The sequence below is a fragment of the Herpailurus yagouaroundi genome, unplaced genomic scaffold (genome assembly GCF_014898765.1).
Source record: "Herpailurus yagouaroundi ecotype Mexico unplaced genomic scaffold, PumYag 141, whole genome shotgun sequence".
Taxonomy (NCBI): Eukaryota; Metazoa; Chordata; class Mammalia; order Carnivora; family Felidae; genus Herpailurus; species Herpailurus yagouaroundi.
Window position 1 is genome coordinate 317,215 of NW_024412396.1, and position 20,664 is coordinate 337,878.

The 20,664-nt window shown below is 37.6% G+C and overlaps 1 protein-coding gene across 1 annotated transcript; it reads left to right on the forward strand.

The window, feature by feature from the left end:
- Positions 1–757: 757 nt before the first annotated feature.
- On the forward strand, positions 758–1,720 carry LOC121031237 (olfactory receptor 11G2-like). The gene has a single exon (XM_040476426.1). The coding sequence runs from the start codon at positions 758–760 to the stop codon at positions 1,718–1,720; it is 963 nt and encodes a 320-aa protein (XP_040332360.1).
- Positions 1,721–20,664: the final 18,944 nt, after the last annotated feature.

Below are 20,664 nucleotides of genomic sequence, written 5' to 3' on the forward strand. Positions count from 1 at the left end.
TTGAAATATAGCCAAATGTCAAATAATTTTTAACTGATATCAAAAGTCCCACAGTTTTCTTGCTCCAGAATCACATGACCCAACAAGGCACCTGCATATAAGCAGCTGCATTAGGTGACTACTCATGGAGGTCTTAAAGGTAATGCATTTATCCATTCATTTTTTAAGAATTAAAGAAACCCTTATGCCCCAGGTCATCTCCATGACACTGCTATTAGAAATTACCTCAGGTTCTTGTTTTTATTTTGTTAATGTTTTTATTTATTTTTGAGGGAAAGAGACAGAGAACTAGTGAGGGATGGGCAGAGAGAGAGGGAGACACACAATCCAGGCTCTTAATTGTCAGCACAGAACCTGATGCAGGGCTTGAACTCACAAATGGTGAGATCATGACCTGAGCCGAAGTCGGACACTCAAATGTCTGAGCCATCCAGGCGCTCCCCTCAGCTACTCTTACAAAGGCATTCATGAAGAAGAGAGCTAACCCAGTATATTTAGTTTAGGAGGAGAGAAAAAGAGAATTATGCAGAGTAATGCCAGTCTACATTGCAATCTCCTATCTGGGATAAGCTAAATGAAGTAAGGATTTTAATCTCTTTTGTTCACTGCTATATCCCCAGTATCTAGGAAAAATACCTAGCAAACAGTAAACATTCAATAAATATTGACTTAATAATTCATAAATAAACAAATCTCAGTTTCTTCTTTGGACAAAGAAAATGAAGCCCCTCTGCTATTCCAGGAACATGCAGTAATTATGGGTTTTTTCACAGCTTCCAGACACATGAAAATCTCAAATACTCTCAACACCTCCAGCACCATTACTGGCTTCATCCTCCTGGGCTTCCCTTGCTCCAGGGAGGGGCAGATCCTCCTCTTTGTGCTCTTCTCTCTTGTCTACCTCCTGACCCTCATGGGCAATGGGTCCATCATCTGTGCTGTGCGCTGGGATCAGAGACTCCACACCCCCATGTACATCTTGCTCGCCAACTTCTCCTTCCTAGAGATCTGGTATGTCACCTCCACTGTCCCCAACATGTTAGCCAACTTCCTCTCTGACACCAAGGTCATCTCCTTCTCTGGGTGCTTTCTCCAGTTCTACTTTTTCTTCTCCTTGGGTTCTACAGAATGCTTCTTCTTGGCCATTATGGCATTTGATCGGTACCTTGCCATCTGCCGGCCTCTACATTACCCCACTCTTATGACTGGACATCTCTGCACCAACCTTGTGGTCAGCTGCTGGGTACTTGGTTTCCTTTGGTTCCCAGTACCTATCATTGTTATTTCCCAAATGTCCTTCTGTGGATCCAGGATAATTGACCACTTCCTGTGTGATCCAGGTCCCCTATTAGCACTCACCTGTGCCAGAGTCCCAGTAATGGAGTTTTTTTGGACTATTATAAGTTCCTTGCTCTTATTTATTCCTTTCCTCTGCATCATGGGGTCCTATACTCTGGTCCTGAGAGCTGTGTTTAGAGTCCCTTCAGCAGCTGGACGAAGAAAAGCTTTCTCGACCTGTGGGTCCCATCTGGCCGTGGTTTCACTGTTCTATGGTTCGGTGATGGTCATGTATCTGAGCCCAACATCTGAGCATGAGGCTGGGATGCAGAAACTTGTGACTCTGTTTTATTCTGTAGGAACCCCATTCATTAATCCTGTGATCTACAGTCTAAGGAACAAAGATATGAAACATGCCCTGCAGAAATTTCTAGGAATATAAAAGTTATGACCTTGATAAAGAAAAATGGGGGTAATTGGCCTACCTTCATATTTTTTCAGGTGAAAAAAATTAGTAACTAATACCACTCTGAAAATTGTTCATCCTATTATTGAGCTTATTCATCATGGCTGTTTCTACTTTTCCTGGAATGATGAGAGCAAGAAAAGACTCAGAGACATTATCCAATTCCCTCATTTTATAGATGAAGAAGCTGGGGAATGGAAATTTTGAGTGACTTACTCTGGCCATAACTATATAATGCACAGAAAAATCTTTTTAAAGAGCTGTTCTTTCTACTCATAAAGAAATAAATACATAATAAACTATAAGAAAGTATTATTTTGCCGTTCAGATATGTAGCCATCAAATAGTCTTTCATCTGAGGAGGGGGAAATACATATATTACTGATAGAATTGTAAATTGGTGCAACTTCTACTTAGGACAAATTGCAAAACAATTTAACAAAACTTAAAATGCACAGTATCCATTAACAGCAAATGCACTCACTCCTAAATACCTAGCCTACACATATAATCAATCACACATATGTGAAAATATGCATGCAAAAGAATATTTATTGTTGCAGCATTGTAATACCAAATTACTAGAAATCACAAATGCCCATTTATGGAGACCTATTTAGATAACTTATGATGTGCCCATGCAATGGAAAATGATATAGAATTTTTTAAATGAGGGAGTTTTAGATGCACATAGATGGAACCACCCACAAGTTATATTGTTAAGAGAATAAACAATGTATAATACATAAGCTGTCATTTATGTATAAAATCATAAATGTGTATGTGTGTGTTTAAAGGATAGAATATCTTTCAAAGGGTAGATATGAAATCTAACAGTGGTTGAACTTGGGAAGGAGGATGATTGAGAATGTCTTAGATGCAAGGCAAAGGAAAATATTTTCACTGTGTACTCTTTGGTATCCTTGATACATTTATTGATGATGATGATGATGATGATGATGATGATGATGTCATCTGTATTAGAAAAATTTCCAAGAATTGGATCCTGAGGAACAGTGTTTCCATAATTCCTGGATTCCTTGAGGAATCTATAAAGCAGGGTGTCTTCCCTGGGTCATAGCATATGAAGGAGTCAGGATCTAAGAGCCCACAGATACCTTTTCATTCAGACTTCTTGGTTCTGGAGAGACGATGTGAGAATTACTTTGTCATCTGAGGATATCTGGGAGGAAATAAACTGTTGAAGTTATATCTAGTCTCTTGTCAGAACAATTGTATTTATTCTTTATTGTTCACTCATTTATCAAAAACATTTAATGAATACCTTCAATATGTCAGGTACGGAGCTAGTAAATGAATCAAATAAGGTGAAAAATCACATTTGAGTCTTCATGGAACTGACAGTTTATGATGAGAAAAAATTTAAATTGTGAGGTGGATTATGACCAAGAGAGATATTAGTTGTTACAGAAGCCACCTGGAGAACAGTGTGTGCAAAGTAAGGAGAGGTGAGGGGGAAAAGAGCAGGAAAATGAATTATTCCCACATAGCTAATTATAGCTCATAGTCTACAGGATCACAGCAATAAAAAAGTCAGGAGTATCCCTGAAAAGGGTCTATTAAGCTCTTTTTGTAATTAACTAATTTATTTATTTTTTAATATACATCCAAGTTAGTTAGCATATAGTGCAACAATAATTTCAGGGGTAGATTCATTAATGCTCCTTACCACGTTTAGCCCATCCCCCCTCACACAACACCTCTAACAACCCTGTTTGTTCTCTATATTTAAAAGTCTCTTATGTTTTGTTCCCCGCCCTATTTTTGTATTATTTTTGCTTCCCTTATGTTCATCTGTTTCATATCTTAAATTCCTCATATGAGTGAATTCATATGATATTTGTCTTTCTCTGACTAATTTCGCTTAGCATAATATCCTCTAGTTCCATCCATGTAGTTGCAAATGGCAAGATTTCATTCTTTTTGATTGCTGAGTAATACTCCATTGTATATATGTACCACATCTTTTTTTTTAGTTTTTATTAAAAAACATTTAATTTTTATTAAAATTTCAATAAGATAGCACTTTGAATTCCATGTATGGATCTCATAGCAGTCTGTGAAACTCAAGTCAGTAATTCCTCAATTTATTTCATTAATCTTCAGATGAAAAATTAAGATTCTCAGAAGGTTGTAATTCAGTCTTTCTTTTTTTTTTTTTTGTAATTTAACTTTATTTTTTATTTTTTAAAATTTACATCCAAATTAGTTAGTATATAGTGAAGCAATGATTTCAGAAGTAGATTCCTTAATGCCCCTTCCCCACTCCCACAATCCCTCCCATTTAGCCCATCCCCCCTCCCACAATCCCTCCAGCAACCCTCAGTTTGTTCTCCATATTTATGAGTCTCTTGTTTTGTCCCCTCCCTGTCTTTATATTATTTTTGTTTCCCTTCCCTTATGTTCATCTGTTTTGTCTCTTAAAGTCCTCATATGAGTGAAGTCATATGATTTTTGTCTTTCTCTGACTAATTTCACTTAGCATAATACCCTCCAGTTCCATCCACGTAGTTGCAAATGGCAAGATTTCATTCTTTTTGATTGCTGAGTAATACTCCATTGTATACCTATACCAGATTTTCTTCATCCATTCATCCATGGATGGACATTTGGGCTCTTTCCATACTTTGGCTATTGTTGATAGTGCTGCTATGAACATGGGGGTGCATGTGTCCCTTCGAAACAGCACACCTGTATCCCGTGGATAAATCCCTAGTAGTGCAATTGCTGGGTCATAGGATAGTTCTATTTTTAGTTTTTTGAGGGACCTCCATACTGTTTTACAGAGTGGCTGCACCAGCTTGCATTCCCACCAACAATACAAAAGAGATCCTCTTTCTCCACATTCTGGCCAACATCTGTTGTTGCCTGAGTTATTCATTTTAGCCATTCTGACAGGTGTCAGGTGGTATCTCATTGTGGTTTTGATTTGTATTTCCCTGATGATGAGTGATGTTGAGTGTTTTTTCATGTGTTGGTTGGCCATCTGGATGTATTCTTTGGAGAAGTGTCTATTCATGTCTTTTGACTATTTCTTCACTGGATTATTTGTGTTTTGGGTGTTGAGTTTGATAAGTTCTTTATAGATTTTGGATACTAACCCTTTATCTGATATGTCATTTGCAAATATCTTCTCCCATTCTTTCAGTTGCCTTTTAGTTTTGCTGATTGTTTCCTTCCCTGTGCAGAAGACTTTTATTTTGATGAGGTCCCAGTAGTTCATTTTTGCTTTTGTTTCCCTTGCCTCTGGAGACGTGTTGAGTAAGAAATTGCTGCAGCCAAGATCAAAGAGGTTTGTGCCTCCTTTCTCCTCAAGGATTTTGATGGCTTCCTGTCTTACATTGAGGTCTTTCATCCACTTTGAGTTTATTTTTGTGTATGGTGTAAGAAAGTGGTCCAGGTTCATTTTTTTTTTGCATGTTGCTGTCAAGTTTTTCCAGCACCGTTGGCTGAAGAGACTGTCTTTATTCCATTGGATATTCTTTCCTGCTTTGTCAAACATTAGTTGGCCATACGTTTGTGGGTCCATTTCTGGGTTCTCTGTTCTGTTCCATTGATCTGAGTGTCTGTTTTGTGCCAGTACCATACTGTCTTGCTGGTTACAGCTTTGTAATAAAGCTTGAAGTCTGGGATTGTGATGCCTCCAGCTTTGGTTTTCTTTTTCAAGATTGCTTTGGCTATTCGGGGTCTTTTCTGGTTCCATGAAAATTTTAAGAGTGTTTGTTCTAGTTCTGTGAAGAATGCTTGTGTTATTTTGAGAGGGATTGCTCTATGAAGCTTTTTTAACTCCAACTCATGTTCACCAATTTACTGCAATTATAGGCAAAAGAAGTCTAAATATAAAACATAACAAAAGTTAAAATCAAAATACATTTTTTAAAAACAACACCTGCAAAGGAACGTTATTATCATATAACTAAAATGTGGAAATTATTCTTCAAGGCTCATGAAACTTCAAATAGCCCATCTGATTTCCCTTAAGGTAGGAACCACAAGAGCTAGTAACTGTATCAGTTCTTTGCCCTGCCCTTTACATTTAGTATTATATCTCAAAGTAAAATCATTTTTCTCTGAAATATGTATTTTTATATTGCAAATATCTTATCTTCTTTTATTTACACAGTGCTTGTTTATTATAAACATGTTTAGACACAAAGTATAAACAGATATAAATCACATTATCCTAAGATAACAATCATTAAATTTTAGGTAATCACCTCCTCAGTCAGACATGTCTATATGCATATGCATATTATATTAAGTATATAATTTATATCAATGTATATATATAATTTATACCAACACATATATAGTTTTACATATATGGTCACAACAGACATGCTGTCTCTATGGAAGACACCCTTCACTTTATTCTTCACTTTTCTTTACTTTTCCTTTACTTACTCTTCCTTTCTCCCTTCACTCCTTCCCTACTTCTCTCCAAAACCACCTGACACTCCCTTAAATAAGAATATTAATAACTAATGTATAGCATTCTATGTTGTTCTCCAACCCATATAATTATATATTTATACACACAGAGACACACACCTTCACAGTTTTCACTGGGAAGTTTTCACAATGCATACTTATTTTTATCATGATTTTTTCACTTAACATTATGTTGATGACTTCCTTCAAAGTCAACTACTATAAATTTTAACTCATTATTCTTCTTGGCCCTTTAATTGTTCATTTAGCACTATTTACTCAGCTGTTTCTCTACTTCTATGCATTAACTTCCTATTTTTATCCCTATAAACAATGATGCAACACACGCACACGCACGCACACACACACACACACACACACACAGACACACACACTCTAATGTACTTGGGTCTTTATTTTTATGGGATAGATTTTCAGGAGTGTGTAGAAGGAGTTAAGATGGCAGAGGAATAGGAAGACCCTAGGTTTTCTTTGTCCTCAAGCGCAGTTAGATAAATATCAAATCATTTTGAACACCCAAGAAATATATCTGAGGACTGAGAGAGCAAAACTGCACAACTAGAGGTGAATAAACCACCACATTGTGGAAGGTAGGAACTGCAGAGAGTTGATTTGGAGGAGAGAAGAGCTGTGGGTGCTGTGTAGGGGAGGGAGCCCTGATTGTAGAGAGAGGAAGGAGAAAGAGAGAGAAAGAGTGAAAGTGCACATGGGGAATTTCACAATACTCCCCAAACCATTAACTGGAAAAAGGAGAGGGGCTGACCATTGCAAGTTCTTATAAGCAGTGGAGCTCAAAGTCTGAAGTTTTAGATGTCTGAGCCACCACCAGGGTTGTGACTAGTGAACTTGGTGGTGCTCTAGTGGGGAAAGAGGGTGGAGACCCAGGAGCAGGTAGTGTGATCCTCTGGGTCACACAGGGAGAAGCAATTCCCCTGCTTGGAGTGATTTGAGAGCTGGGACACAGCCTGCCCAGGAGCAAAAGAGCCAGTGGGCACCATTGAGTTGCCCCATTCACTAACATAAGAATGGGGATGCAGAAGGGAAAATGGGTGATGGGCATTGAGGAGGGCACTTGTTGGGATGAGCACTGGGTGTTGTATGTAAGCCAATTTGGCAATAAATTATATTTTAAAAAGATTAAGACAAACAAACAAAAAAAAAAAGAATGGGTATGCTGGCTGAGGGCAGTAAGACTTGGTGCCTGCTTTCTCCTGTGCTTTACCATAAATCTGAACTGCTGCATGTTCACGCAACCAATATCTCGAATAAGCCAGCACTGGCCATAATTAAACAAGATCTCCCCCAGATGATTAGCATGGGTGGCACTACACAGATCTCCAAAATTTGAAGTTTTGAAACCCAAGTGGGTACCTGAGATGAAAATGCATGAGTGCTGTGCTGCCTGGCAGGTGGACAGCTCAGACATAGGCAGGGTGAAGACAGGGATCTGGCAGAAGCAGGGACACAGGAGAAGTGATTGTTTGCTCTTCTGTGAGGGCTTCCTGAAGAGTGGCAGGCAGAAGCTTACCATTCCACGGGGGAGAGCAGGGCAATGCCATTTTCACCCCACCCATAAGCACGGACCAACTTCAGTGAACAAAACAGTGCCATCAAGTGGAGCCCAGAGGTGTTGACACGAAGCCCCACTCCCATGCGCCCTGGAGAAGCATCTCCACTAGGCCAAGTCCCTGCAGTAGGCTCCACCCCCACAAGATCAGTACAAACTCCTGGCACACACACAGTCTACTGCAAGTGCTGCAAAGCTTCAGCTCCAGGGGATATATGATCTAACTTCTTTTGTTTTTTCTTTTGATACAGAAAAAGCAATTTTATTGGTTGATTGATTGATTGACTTAATTTAGCTTCTTTTAACAAGCAGACAAAAACACGTCTAGAATCTAGCTTCCCTATCTTTTCTTTTTTAACATCGACAATATGCCAAGATGGAGGAATTCACCCGAAAAGAAAGAATAGGAATAAGTAATGCCCCAGTGATTTCATCAATACAGATATAAGTAAGATGTCTGAACTAGAATTAAAACAACACTTATAAAGATACAACTGGGCATGAAAAAAGCATACAACACTAGAGAATCCTTTACTACAGAGATAAAAGAACAAAAAACTAGTCAGGCCAAAAAAAAATGTTATAACTAAGATGCAAACCCAAATAGATGCCATGACAAGGATGGATGAAGCAAATGAATGTATAAGTGATACAGATGATAAAATTATGGAACATAATGAAGCTGAAAAGAAGAGGGAAAGATAGGTAGTGAATACTGAATGTAGACTTGGGGAATTCAGCAAGTCTTTAAAGCATAATATCATTCATATTATAGGAGTCCCAGAATATGACAGAGAAAAAGGAGCAGGTTTATTTGGGCAAATTATAGCTAAAAATTTCCCTAACCTGGGGAAGGAAACAGACATCAAAATCCAATAAACACAGAGAACTCTTATTAAATTCAACAAAAGCCAGCCATCATCAAGACATATCACAGTCAAATTCACCAAATACACGAACAGGAAAGAATCCTGAAAGAGCAAGGGGAAATACAACCAAAAACCTTAACCTATAAGGGAAGACAGGTCAGGTTCACAGCAGAACGTTGGCAGTCCAGAAGGGAGTAGCAGGAAATATTGAATGTGCTGAATGGGGGGAAAAAATATGCAGCCAAGAAATATTTAACCAGCAAGGCTGTCATTCAGAATACAAGGAGAGATAAAAAAGTTTCCCAGACAAACAAAAATGAAAGGAGTTCGTGACAGTTAAACCAGTCCTGCAAGAAATATTAAAGGGGACTCTTTGAGTGGGGGGAAAATGACCAAAAGCAGCAAAGACTAGAAAGGAAGAGAGAATATCACCAAAACACCAACTTTACAGGTAATGCTATGGCACCAAATTCATATCCTTCAATAATTACTCTGAATGTAAATGGACTAAATGCTCCAATCAAAAGACATAGGTTGTCAGAATGGATTAAAAAAACAAGACCCATCTATATGTTGCCCACAAGAGACTCATTTATGACCTAAAGACACCAGCAGATTGAAAGTGAAGGCATGAAGAACTATCTATCATGCTAATGGATGCCAAAAGAAAGCCAGTGTAGCCATACTTCTATCAGACAAACTAGATTTTAAAACAAAGACTGTAACAAGAGATGAAGAAGGGCTTAATTAAGGGGTTTATCCACCAAGAAGATTTAACCATTGTAAATACTTATGCTCCAACTTGAAAAAAGCCAAATATATAAATCAATTAATAGCAAACATAAAGAAACTTATGTATAATAATACCATAATATTATGGAAATTTAAAACCCTACTAACAGCAATGAACAGTTCACTAAGCTGAAAATCAACAAGGAAACAATGACTTTGAATGACACACTGGACTGGATGGACTTAACAGATATATTCACAACATTTTACCCTAAAAGCAGCAGAATACACATTCTTCTCGAGTGCACATGGAATATTCTCTAGAAGATATCACATACTGGGTCACAAATCAGCCCTCAACAGGTACCAAAAAAAAAGATTATACGATGCATATTTTCAGATCACAGCGCTATGATATTTGAAATCAACCACAAGAAAAAAATTTGGAAAGCCTTCAAATACATGGAGGTTAAAGAACATCCTACTAAAGAATGAATGGATTAACCAGGAAATTGAAGAAATTTAAAAATTCATGAAAGCAAATGAAAATGAAAACATGACAGTCCAAACACCTCTGCAGCAAAAGTGGTCCTAAGAGGAAAGTACATTGCAATTCAGGCCTATCTCACGAACCAAGAAAGGTCTGAAATACACAAACTATCCTTACACCTAAAGGAGCAGTAAATGAAGCCTAAAGCCAGCAGAGGAAGGGAAATAATAAAGATTAGAGCAGAAATAAATGATATAGAAAGAAACAAACAAGAAAGTATAACATGTCAATGAAACTAAATGTTGGTTCTTTCAAAGAATAAACAAAATTGATAAACCTCTAGCCAGACTTATCAAAAAGAAAAGAGGGATGCCTGGGCAGCTCATTTGGTTAAGCATCCGACTTCAGCTCAGGTCATGATCTCACAGTTTGTGGGTCTGAGCCCCACATCAGGCTCTGTGCCGACAGCTGAGTCTGGAGCCTGCTTCCAATTCTGTGTTTCCCCCCCTCTCTCTCTCTGCCCCACCCCCCACATGTGTTCTCTCACTCATTCTCTCTCTCTCTCTCTCTCTCAAAAGTGAAATAAAAATAAACATTTAAAAAAAGAGAGAGAAAGAGCCCAAATAGACAAAATCACAAATGAAAGAGGAGAGATCACAACCAACACCACAGAAATATAAACAATTATAAGAGAATACTATGAAAAATTATATGCCAACACATTGGGCAATCTGGAAGAAATGGAAAAATTCCTAGAAACTCGTGTACTACCAAAACTGAAACAGAAAGAAATAGAAAATCTGAACAGACCGATAACCAGCAAAGAAATTGAATCAGTAATCAAAAATCTCCCAACAACAAGAGCCTGGGCCAGATGGCTTCCCAGGGGGACTCTATCAGACATTTAAAGAAGAAATAATACCTATTCTTCTCAAACTGTTCCAAAAAAGAGAAATCTAAGGAAAGCTTCCAGATTCATTCTACAATACCAGCAACCTTGATTCCAAAACCAAAGACCCCACTAAAAAGGAGAATTAAATGCTAATGTCCTTGATGAACCTGGATGTAAAAATTCTCAACAAGATACTGTTAAATCAAATTCAACAGTACATTAAAAGAATTATTCACCATGATCAAGTGGGATTTATTCCTGGGTTGAAGGGTTGGTTCAATATTTGCATGTCAATCAATGTAATACACCACATTAATAAAAAGAAAGGGTAAGAATCATAGGATCCTGTCAATAGATGCAGAAAAAAGCATTTAACAAAATACAGCATCCAATCTTGATAAAAATCCTCAACAAAGTTGGGATAGATGGAACATACCTCAACATCATAAAGGCCATATATGCAAGGCCCATGGCTAATATCTTCAATAGGGAAAAACTGATAGCTTTTCCCATAAGATCAAGAACAAGACAAGGATGTCCACCTCACCATTATTATTTAAAATAGTACTTGAAGTCTTAGCCTCAGCAATCAGACAATAAAATGAAATAAAAGGCATCCAAATCAGCAAAGAAGAAGTCAAATTTTCACTATTCACAGATGACATGATCCTCTATGTAGGAAACCCAAAAGACTCCACCAAAAATTTCTAGAACTAATACATGAATTCAGCAAAGTCACAGGATATAAAATCAATGAACAGAAATCCATTGCATATCTATACACCAATAACAAAGCAGCAGAAAAAAAATATCAAGGAGTCAATCCCATTTACAACTGCACCAAAAACCATAAGCTATCTAGGAATAAATCTAAAGAGGTAAAACGTCTATACTCTGAAAACTATAGAAAACTTATGAAAGAAACTTAAGAGGACACAAAGAAATGGAAATACCTTTCATGCTCATGGATTGGTAGAACTGACATTGTTAAAATGTCTATACTAGCCAAAGCAAATACACATTTAATGTAATCCCTATCAAAATACCACAACATTGTTCACAGTGCTAGAATAAAAAATCCTTAAATAAGTATGGAACCAGAAAAGACCCCAAATAGCCAAAGCAATCCTGAAAAGAAAACCAAAGCTGGAGGCATCATAATTCCAGACTTCAAGCTATATGACAAAGCTGTACTCATCAAGACAGTATAGTACTGGCAAAAAACAGACACATAGATCAATGGAACACAATAGAAAACCCATAAATAGACTCAAGTGTATAGTCAACTAATCTTTGACAAACCAGGAAAGAGCAGCCAATAGAAGAAAGACAGTCTCTTCAACAAATGGTGTTGGGAAAACTGGACAGAAACATCCAGAAGACTGAAAATTGGCCACTTTCTTACACCATACACAAAAATAAACTCAAAATGAATGAAAGATCTATGTCTACATTTTAACTAAACTCCCAGCTGTGGGACTCGGGGAATGAAATATATATTCAGTGATGTGTATGGAGGTACAAAACAGAGTATCAGTGGGTTCATGTCACACAGAAAGTGCTCAGTAATGTCAGGAAAAGAAGAAAATGAGGATTAAGTATATAAGGACACCAATGAATAAATACAGATACACCAGAATTGTCAGAGCCCCTGGGTCATGATAATGGGATAGTGCAATGGATGCTCAGGTATGAGTCATTGGCCATGACAGAGAGCCAGCAGCGTTCAGTAGTGTCAGGGAAATGAAGCAGAAGTAAGCAAAGTAGTGAAGAAATAAATGGTGTTGGACTGAATTTTCATCCGTATACTGTGTGAATGTGCAGGAAATGAGAATGTAATCATTACCCCCAACAATTCATCAACATAGCCTCATAGAACAATGGATCCAAACTCCATGACCTCCCCATGACTTCATGACCTTCCCATGAACTTTAGTTTTTCCACTTACTAGTTGTGCAATGGCAGAAAGTAACTAAAATCCTTTAAGTCTCAGTCCCCTTGTATGTAAAGGTAAAATCAAATATAATCTTTGAAAGCCCCATAAATCGTTCAAATTACTGTTCAGTCCCAGGCAAACATCAATTATTTTTATGATGATTATTGCATCGTTTTGCATTAGGGTGAGAAGGGGATGGGGAGTTACACCAGACAGTTTTATGGTTAACCCTTAATTCATAATTCAATAAGACTAAGAAGAGAGGGACTTCTAGGTAGCTCAATCAGTTAAGTGTCCAACTCTTGGTTTAGGCTCAGGTCATGATCTTGCAGTTCGTGAGTTTGAGCCCCACACTGGACTCTGTGCTGACAGTGCGGAGCCTGTTTGGGATTCTCTCTCTCCCCTCTCTCCCCTCTCTCTCTGCCCCTACCCTGTTTGCTCTCTCTCTCTCAAAATAAATAAACTTAAAAAATAAAAGATTAAGAAGTTTTAGAAACATAAGCTTATATTTTATATAACTGTTAATCATTGGTAAGAGATAAGTGATATACAGAAGATAAGGATATTTTCTATTGAGGCTGTGAGTAGGGTTTGATATGCCTTTTCTGAACTAATGCTATAATTCCCAACACAAAGACCATATCCAGTTTAGCCAGAGAGATGGTTAGCCCTATTCTGAGTTGCAAGGAACTAAATTATCAAGTCAATCAATTAAGATAAAAAATTTAATAAGGAAACTATTGCAGACCCTGCAAAAAAAATGGTAGTTAGTCAATCTCACATCACTTAGCCATCATATCAGAAACATCTAAACCAACTAATTCCAAAACTCCTTTGTATTGTATTTGTACAGCCAGCAAATCTGACTTTATTTCCCCTGAGTGGACACCCACAGTCAGTGAGTGACACTGACATGATCTATGGCAAGGACCTGAGCAAGGACCCATGTCACATGTCAGCTCCAACTGAACAGTCAGTATACATAGAGCCTGTTCATCAATACTTTAAAGGGAGAAGATAAAGAATCAGGGAGTGAAATGCTATTCCCCACTACAATACTCAAAAGAGGTAGGAGTTAGAGCCTGTCCCACCCCCTAACTTGATGTAAATGGGATGACAGAAGTGGTACCCTAGGTCATTCCATTGACATTCACTAACTGCTGGTCTTTTTACATTTAATAGATACATGAACATTTATAACACCTCCAAAGTGCCAACACTTTGACTGACTTCTCTTGCCCTGAGATTTGGATTCTCCTCTTTGTGCTCTTCTCTATTGTCCACCATGGACACTACATCCTACAAGCTCTATTGGTATATGGCTTCCAGCTAAATTCAGCCAATGGGAAGCACTATCAGGAGATCAGAGGCAAGGAAGAGAGATAAGTTAGCTTCAACACAGCCTATATACCCAGGCAAATGGCGATTATTCCTGTGCTTTAGAGTGCCCCACTCTGGCCACTTCCAATTCTCTAATGGTGAGGTGGCTGTGGAACCAACAAGACGTTCCCACAGACAGCCTACACTCTCTCCCTTTCTAGATCAAGCCCTGAGTATGTAGGACTCCGGAATTCCTTGCTCTAATGGCCCCAAGTCCACTTCCAGGGCCTGTGTGAACCTCTTCCCTTAGTCTATCTTCTGAATGGCAGACTCTGTGTACATTCCTAGATCATACAGGTGACAACTGGAGCCAATTTGAAGGATGTGGACAGAGCCTGGATATACAAGCTATATGTCCTCCTGTGAGTATGAAGCCCCCTCACATTGTGGAACAAATTCAAGGGTAAGAAGAGAAAGGAGTAAGCCACAAGCCGGGGTCAGGAGTCAGAGGTCAGCTCTCTCCACACCACCATTCTGCATGAAACTCCCAGGAATCTGAGAATTCAAATTTGAACCTAATAGTCTAAGTCCATACAAAGTACACCTGAAAATGTAGAAGCATATGATATATTTTACAGAACAGTTTGTTAGTTTGATTTTTAACTTTTAAATATTTAGATTTAACTTTTAAATATTTAACTTTTAAATATTAGTATGTGAGTGTCCACTTGTACTTGTGCCCTGGGACCCACAAACATTCTGGCTCACCCTGAACAGTACATTTCTTCTGTGTTCACTACTTGGTGCTAGCAATGGCTGCATCTCTCTATGACTGCAGCTTCTCTCAGAGGACACCTGCTTGACAGCTCCAGCTCTCATGGGCTCCTGAACACTATTTCCTCTCTTGATCTTTTCAGGTGTTGTGTAATGATAGTTTCTCAGTGCTACTAGTCTCTGAGTATCTCACTATCCATTCTTGATTCTCTTAACTCTATGTGTCTATAAAAAGTCTCTTAGTTAGAGTCTCTTCAGCTGAACCCTCTGAATGAACTTGTGTTCCCCAATAGGACCTTGGTGGATACACCTGGCACCATGTTGGTGAAGTATGTGAGCCACCTCATAGTGTAAGACATAATGAAAAAGAACATCAGATGGAAGGAGGAATGTCCTAAAAGAAATAATGACATGAAAGTTATTATCTTTGAAAAATAAATATTTTGTTCTTCCTCCCCGAGGAAGGACTATTATACTTTTTGATGAACATACTCTTTGATCCATTAAGTCTAGGTGTCAATCCCAAAGAAACAACTTGTTCCCAAAGAAACAACTCTTTTTTTTAACATACGCATGCAGGTTTTATTTTATTTTATTGTGATTTTTTAATATAATGTATTGTCAAGTTAGCTAACATACAGTGTGTACAGTATGCCCTTGGTTTGGGGGGTAGATTCCCATGGTTCATCACTTACATACAATAACAGTGCTCATCCCAACAAGTGCTATCCTTAATGCCCACACTCATTTTCCCCTCTCCCCTATCCCCCATCAACCCTCAGTTTGCTCTCTGTATTTAAGAGTCTCTTATGGTTTGCCCTCATCCCTCTCTGTCTGTAACTATTTTTCCCCTTCCCTTCCCCCATAGTCTTCTGTTAAGTTTCTCAATTTCCACATATTAGTGAAAACATATGATATCTGTCTTTCTCTGACTGACTTATTTCACTTAACATAATACACTCCAGTTCCATGCATCCACATTGCGGCAAATGGCATGATTGCATTCTTTCTCAATGCCAAGTAGTATTCCATTGTGTATATAAACCACATTTTCTTTATCCATTCATCAGTTGATGGACATTTAGGTTCTTTCCATAATCTGGCTATTGTTGAAAGAGCTGCCATAAACATTGGGGTACATGTACCCTTATACAAAGGATACAGGAGCATAAATTCCTAGTAGTGCTATTGCTGGGGTCGCAGGGAAGTTCTATTTTTAATTTTTTGAGGAACCTCCACACTGTTTTCCACAGCAGCTGTACCAGTTTGCAGTGCAAGAGGGTTGCCATTTCTCTACATCCTCACCAGCAACTGTACTTTCCTGAGTTGTTCATTTTAGCCACTCTAACTGGTGTGAGGTGGTATTTTGATTTGTATTTCCCTGATGGTGAGTGATGTTGAGCATGTTTTCATGTGTCTGTTGGCCATCTGGATGTCTTCTTTGGAAAAGTGTCTATTCATGTCTTTTGCCCATTTCTTCACTGGATTACTTGTTTTTTGGGTGTTGAGTTTGGTAAGTTCTTTATAGATTTTGGATATTAACCCTTTATCTGATATGTCATTTGCAAATATCTTTTCCCATTCCTTGGCTGCCTTTTAGTTTTGTTGATTATTTCCTTGGCAGTGCAGCTTTTTATCTTGATGAGGTCCCAATAGTTCATTTTTGCTTTTAATTCCCTTGCCTTTGGAGATGTGTCAAGCAAGAAACTGCTGCAGCTGAGGTCAAAGAGGTTGTTGCCTGTTCTCTCCTCTAGGATTTTGATGGTTTCCTGTCTCACATTTAGGTCTTTCATCCATTTTGAGTTTACTCTTGTTTATGGTGTAAGAAATCAATGTGATACATCACATTAATAAAAGAAAGGATAAGAACCATATGATTCTGTCAATAGATGCAGAAAAAGCATTTGATAAATACAGCATCCTTTCTTAATAAAAACTCTAAAGAAAGTTGTAATAGAAGGAACACACCTAAGCATCATAAAAGCCATATATGAAAAGCCCACAGCTAATATTATCCTCACTGGGGAAAAACTGAGAGCTTTCCTGCTGAGATCAGGAACACAACAGGGACTGTTGTTCAAACAACAACTGTTGTTTAAAACAGTATTGGAAGTTCTAGCATCAGCAAGAAGACAACAAAATGAAATAAAGGGCATCAAAATTGGCAAAGAAGTCAAACATTCACTTTCATATGTAGACATAATACTCTACACGCAAAACCCAAAAGACTCAACCAAAAGGCTGCTAGAACTGGTACATGAATTCAGCACAGTTGCAGGGTACAAAATCAATGTACAGAAATCAGTTGCATTACTATACACTAATAATGAAACAACAGAAAGATAAATCAAGAAACTGATCCCATTTACAATTGCACCAAGAACCATAAAATACCTAGGAACAAACCTAACCAAAGAGGTAAAAGATCTGTATGCTGAAAACTATAGAAAATTTATGAAGGAAATTGAAGAAGACACAAAGAAATTGAAGAAACAACTCTTAATAAGACTTTAAACACAATAACAGCTAACATTTACTGGGTACTTGCTGTGTGTCTGGCATTGTTCTAGGTATTAGCTCAGTTAAACCTCACAATAATATTATGAGGTGGTCACTGTTGTTACTTCCATTTTACACATGAGGAAAGGAGGGCAAGTTGTTTCAGTGACTTGGTCAGGAATGTTAGTGAGTTTAGAGCCAGGATTTGAACCCCTGCACTTCAGTTCTATCCATCTCTGCTGCTTCATTATGATAGCTGATTATATATGAACCACTGCTAAACACTTTATAGGCATTATCTTTTTTAGTCCTAATGAAGTAGGCACTATTATACTCATTTTACAGAGAGGAGACTAAGGTATGGATAAGAATATAATTGCCCAAAAGCAAACTTATAATAACGACAGGTTAATTCAAACCCAAGTCATCTTAGCCAAAGCACATACCCTCACATACTGACATTTTGTCATAACTTAGTTACAAACAATATCAAATATGGAAAACATTCTCAGTGTTAAAAGTTTAAAATCATTTAAAATGCTTACTTAATGTTTAGGACTTGTAAATGGCTAATTAGAACTTTAAGTAAATGGATATAATATTGAAAACACACTGTTAATCCTCTGTGGGGAAAAAAAAGAAGGAAATAAAAAATCTAATCCTTGGGAAAACTAAATATTGGAATAAATATACCAATGATATCGTGTGTCTCTAGTAAAAGTATACTTGATTTTTTTCTTCTTTTCATTTTTGCTTTTTCTAACTATCTACATTAAGTACAGAGTATATCAAGAGGAATTTCAAATTATAATTAAGTATGTTATTTTATTAATAAAATAGTAAACTTGGCTCAATGATTCCTAGGTTTAAAGGACTGATATATCTTATGTTTATTCACCCATTATGAAATCTAAATAACTATACTGTTCACCTAATTCTTTGTGATAAAAATTGTATTTATAATGTCAGAATATATGTCATTCATTAATTTTTTCAGAATTAAATCCAGAGAGTTAATCCATGGCAATAAATTCATGGGGAGCAGGAAAGCAGGAAGATTAGGAAAATGTCTATTTAAAAATTGATAGAGAAAAGAAAAGGCTGAGAGTCTCACTCAGCTTGATCTCTCTCGTACTACAGAGAATATAGTAACTTTCTTTTCTCTGATAGCTCCTCAGAAAATGCAGATGGCAAAATCCTAAACAAGACACATTGCGACAGTTTCTGGAGCCTTCCAGCCCACTCTGGATCTTCATATGCCCATCATATCGCTTTCTGGGGAGTTTGGCTGGGAAGGCATTATAATGCCAAGAAAGATAAGCCAGAGTCCTCACCTGAAACCAGCCTTACCTGAGTCTGCCATGGATTGGGCAGATTACAAGAACTGGGTCTATATCTGCACTTCCCTGGACCAGTGTAGTAGGCAGAATAATGACATTCCAAAGATATTCGTGCCCTAATCTCTAAACCTATGAACTCTAAGGTAATATGGTTGCATTGTTTTTAGCCACTAAATTTGTGGCATTTGTTATAGCATCAATAAGAAACTAACACAATCAACTGGATAAGAACCTGGAATATTCATATTGTAGTAATACTCTGAAGGAAACTGTGTGCCAAGGAGGATGTGAACACATGTTCTGTTTTGACTATATAAGTAACTACTTTGGGAAAGAAAGTAAAGCATGCTACTCTCCAGCTTAGCCAGCAGATGATAAAATAAACAATTAGTATGATCCAACTTGGTAGCAAGCTTCAAAATATGGTAGTAAGTTTAAAAAGTTGAAAGAAGACACATCTAATAAGCCTATGTATATAAGCTCAACTAATCTTTGGAATAGGACTAAGAATACCAAATGGAGAAAAGATAGTGTCAATAAATGGTGTGAGAAAACTGGATATCCACATGCAAAAGAATGAAATTGGAACTATATCTCACACCATACACAAAATCAACTCAAATAGATTAAAGACTTAGATATAAGACCTAAAACTGGAAAACTCCTAGAAGTAACCATAAGGGTAAAGCTTCCTACTACAGGGGAAAAGTTTCTGGTCTGAGCAATAATTTTTTGGGTATGACAACAAAAGTACATGCAACAAAAGCAAAAACTAAGTGATACTACATCAAACTAAAAATTCTGCACAGCAGAAGAAACAAACAAAATGAAAAGCGACCTGCAGAATGGCAAAGTATTTGCAAACCATACATTTGACAAGAGGTTAAAACCCAAAATATATAAAGAACTTCTACAACTCAAAAAAAAATTTTTAATTTTTACCAAAGTTTATTGGTGAATGCTGAGTGGCTATGCTAGTTTAGTTTCATAATTAGCATAAAGAGAAACAAAAAACAGGACATCTGGGTGGCTTAATCAGTTGAGCGTCTGACTTGGCTCAAGTCATGATCTCGCAGTTGGTGAGATGGAGCCCCACATTGGTCTCACTGCTGCCAGTCTGAGAGCACAGAGCCTGCTTCAGATTCTCTGTCCTTCCTCTCTGCCCTTCCACTGTTTGCACTTTCCCAAAAAAATAAATAAATAAAATTTTAAAAAGGAAAGAAAAAAAAAGAAAAACAAAACATGCCCATAATCTAATCTTGTCCAGCTACTATGACCAGTGAAAAGAAGATGACAGAATTAGGTAAGGCAAAAGTGGTTTGCTCTTTCTCCAAAAAAGTTGTAGAGTGAGTCATCTGGAGAATAAGTGTAGATTACATATTTATAGGTGAATTTGAAGAGCAGAATTTCATAATTCACCTTTCCAAAGTACATAATACTTTTAAAGAAAACATTAAAAAATAGCACCCATCTCATAGCATTTAAGTTGTCAAAAGTTTATTTGGACAAAATGTTTGACTGGGTTGTTTGAAACCTGAAACAAATTTGTTCATCTAAACATTGCTACAAATGGTAGTAGGGCTATAATATACCTGCCCCTATGTCTTTGTTGGTCTCTCCAGAAGTAAATCCTGAGACAAGGATTCCAGTGCAGGTAGCTCATTTGGGTAATGAAGGGAACATTGACAGGGAAAAGTGAAACAAGGAAGGGAAGTATTCCAACAAAAGGTACATTGTCAAGCCAGCTACCACTGTGGGTAATGAGATAATCCCTCTGGAGAACCCCAGAGTAGCCAAGTAGACATCCCAGAGTTATCCCACTATATGATCGAGGAAGCTGGAATATTGACGCCCCAACTGTCATCTGTCTATAGTTGAGGGCTTCTGGTGAGTGCAGAGGTCATTAACTATAGAACTTCCGGCCTGGAAGAATAAAGAATGGGCAGGCAAAGCTGGTTTCCCAGTCAAGAAAAAAAAAAATTGGGAAATAAATGTGGATGTTGGCAGTTATGCTGAAGGGAAAAAAA

What these genes read in the sequence shown, in the direction of transcription:
- LOC121031237 (XM_040476426.1), top strand. Translation starts at nt 758, where the DNA reads ATGGGTTTTTTCACAGCTTCCAGACACATGAAAATCTCAAATACTCTC.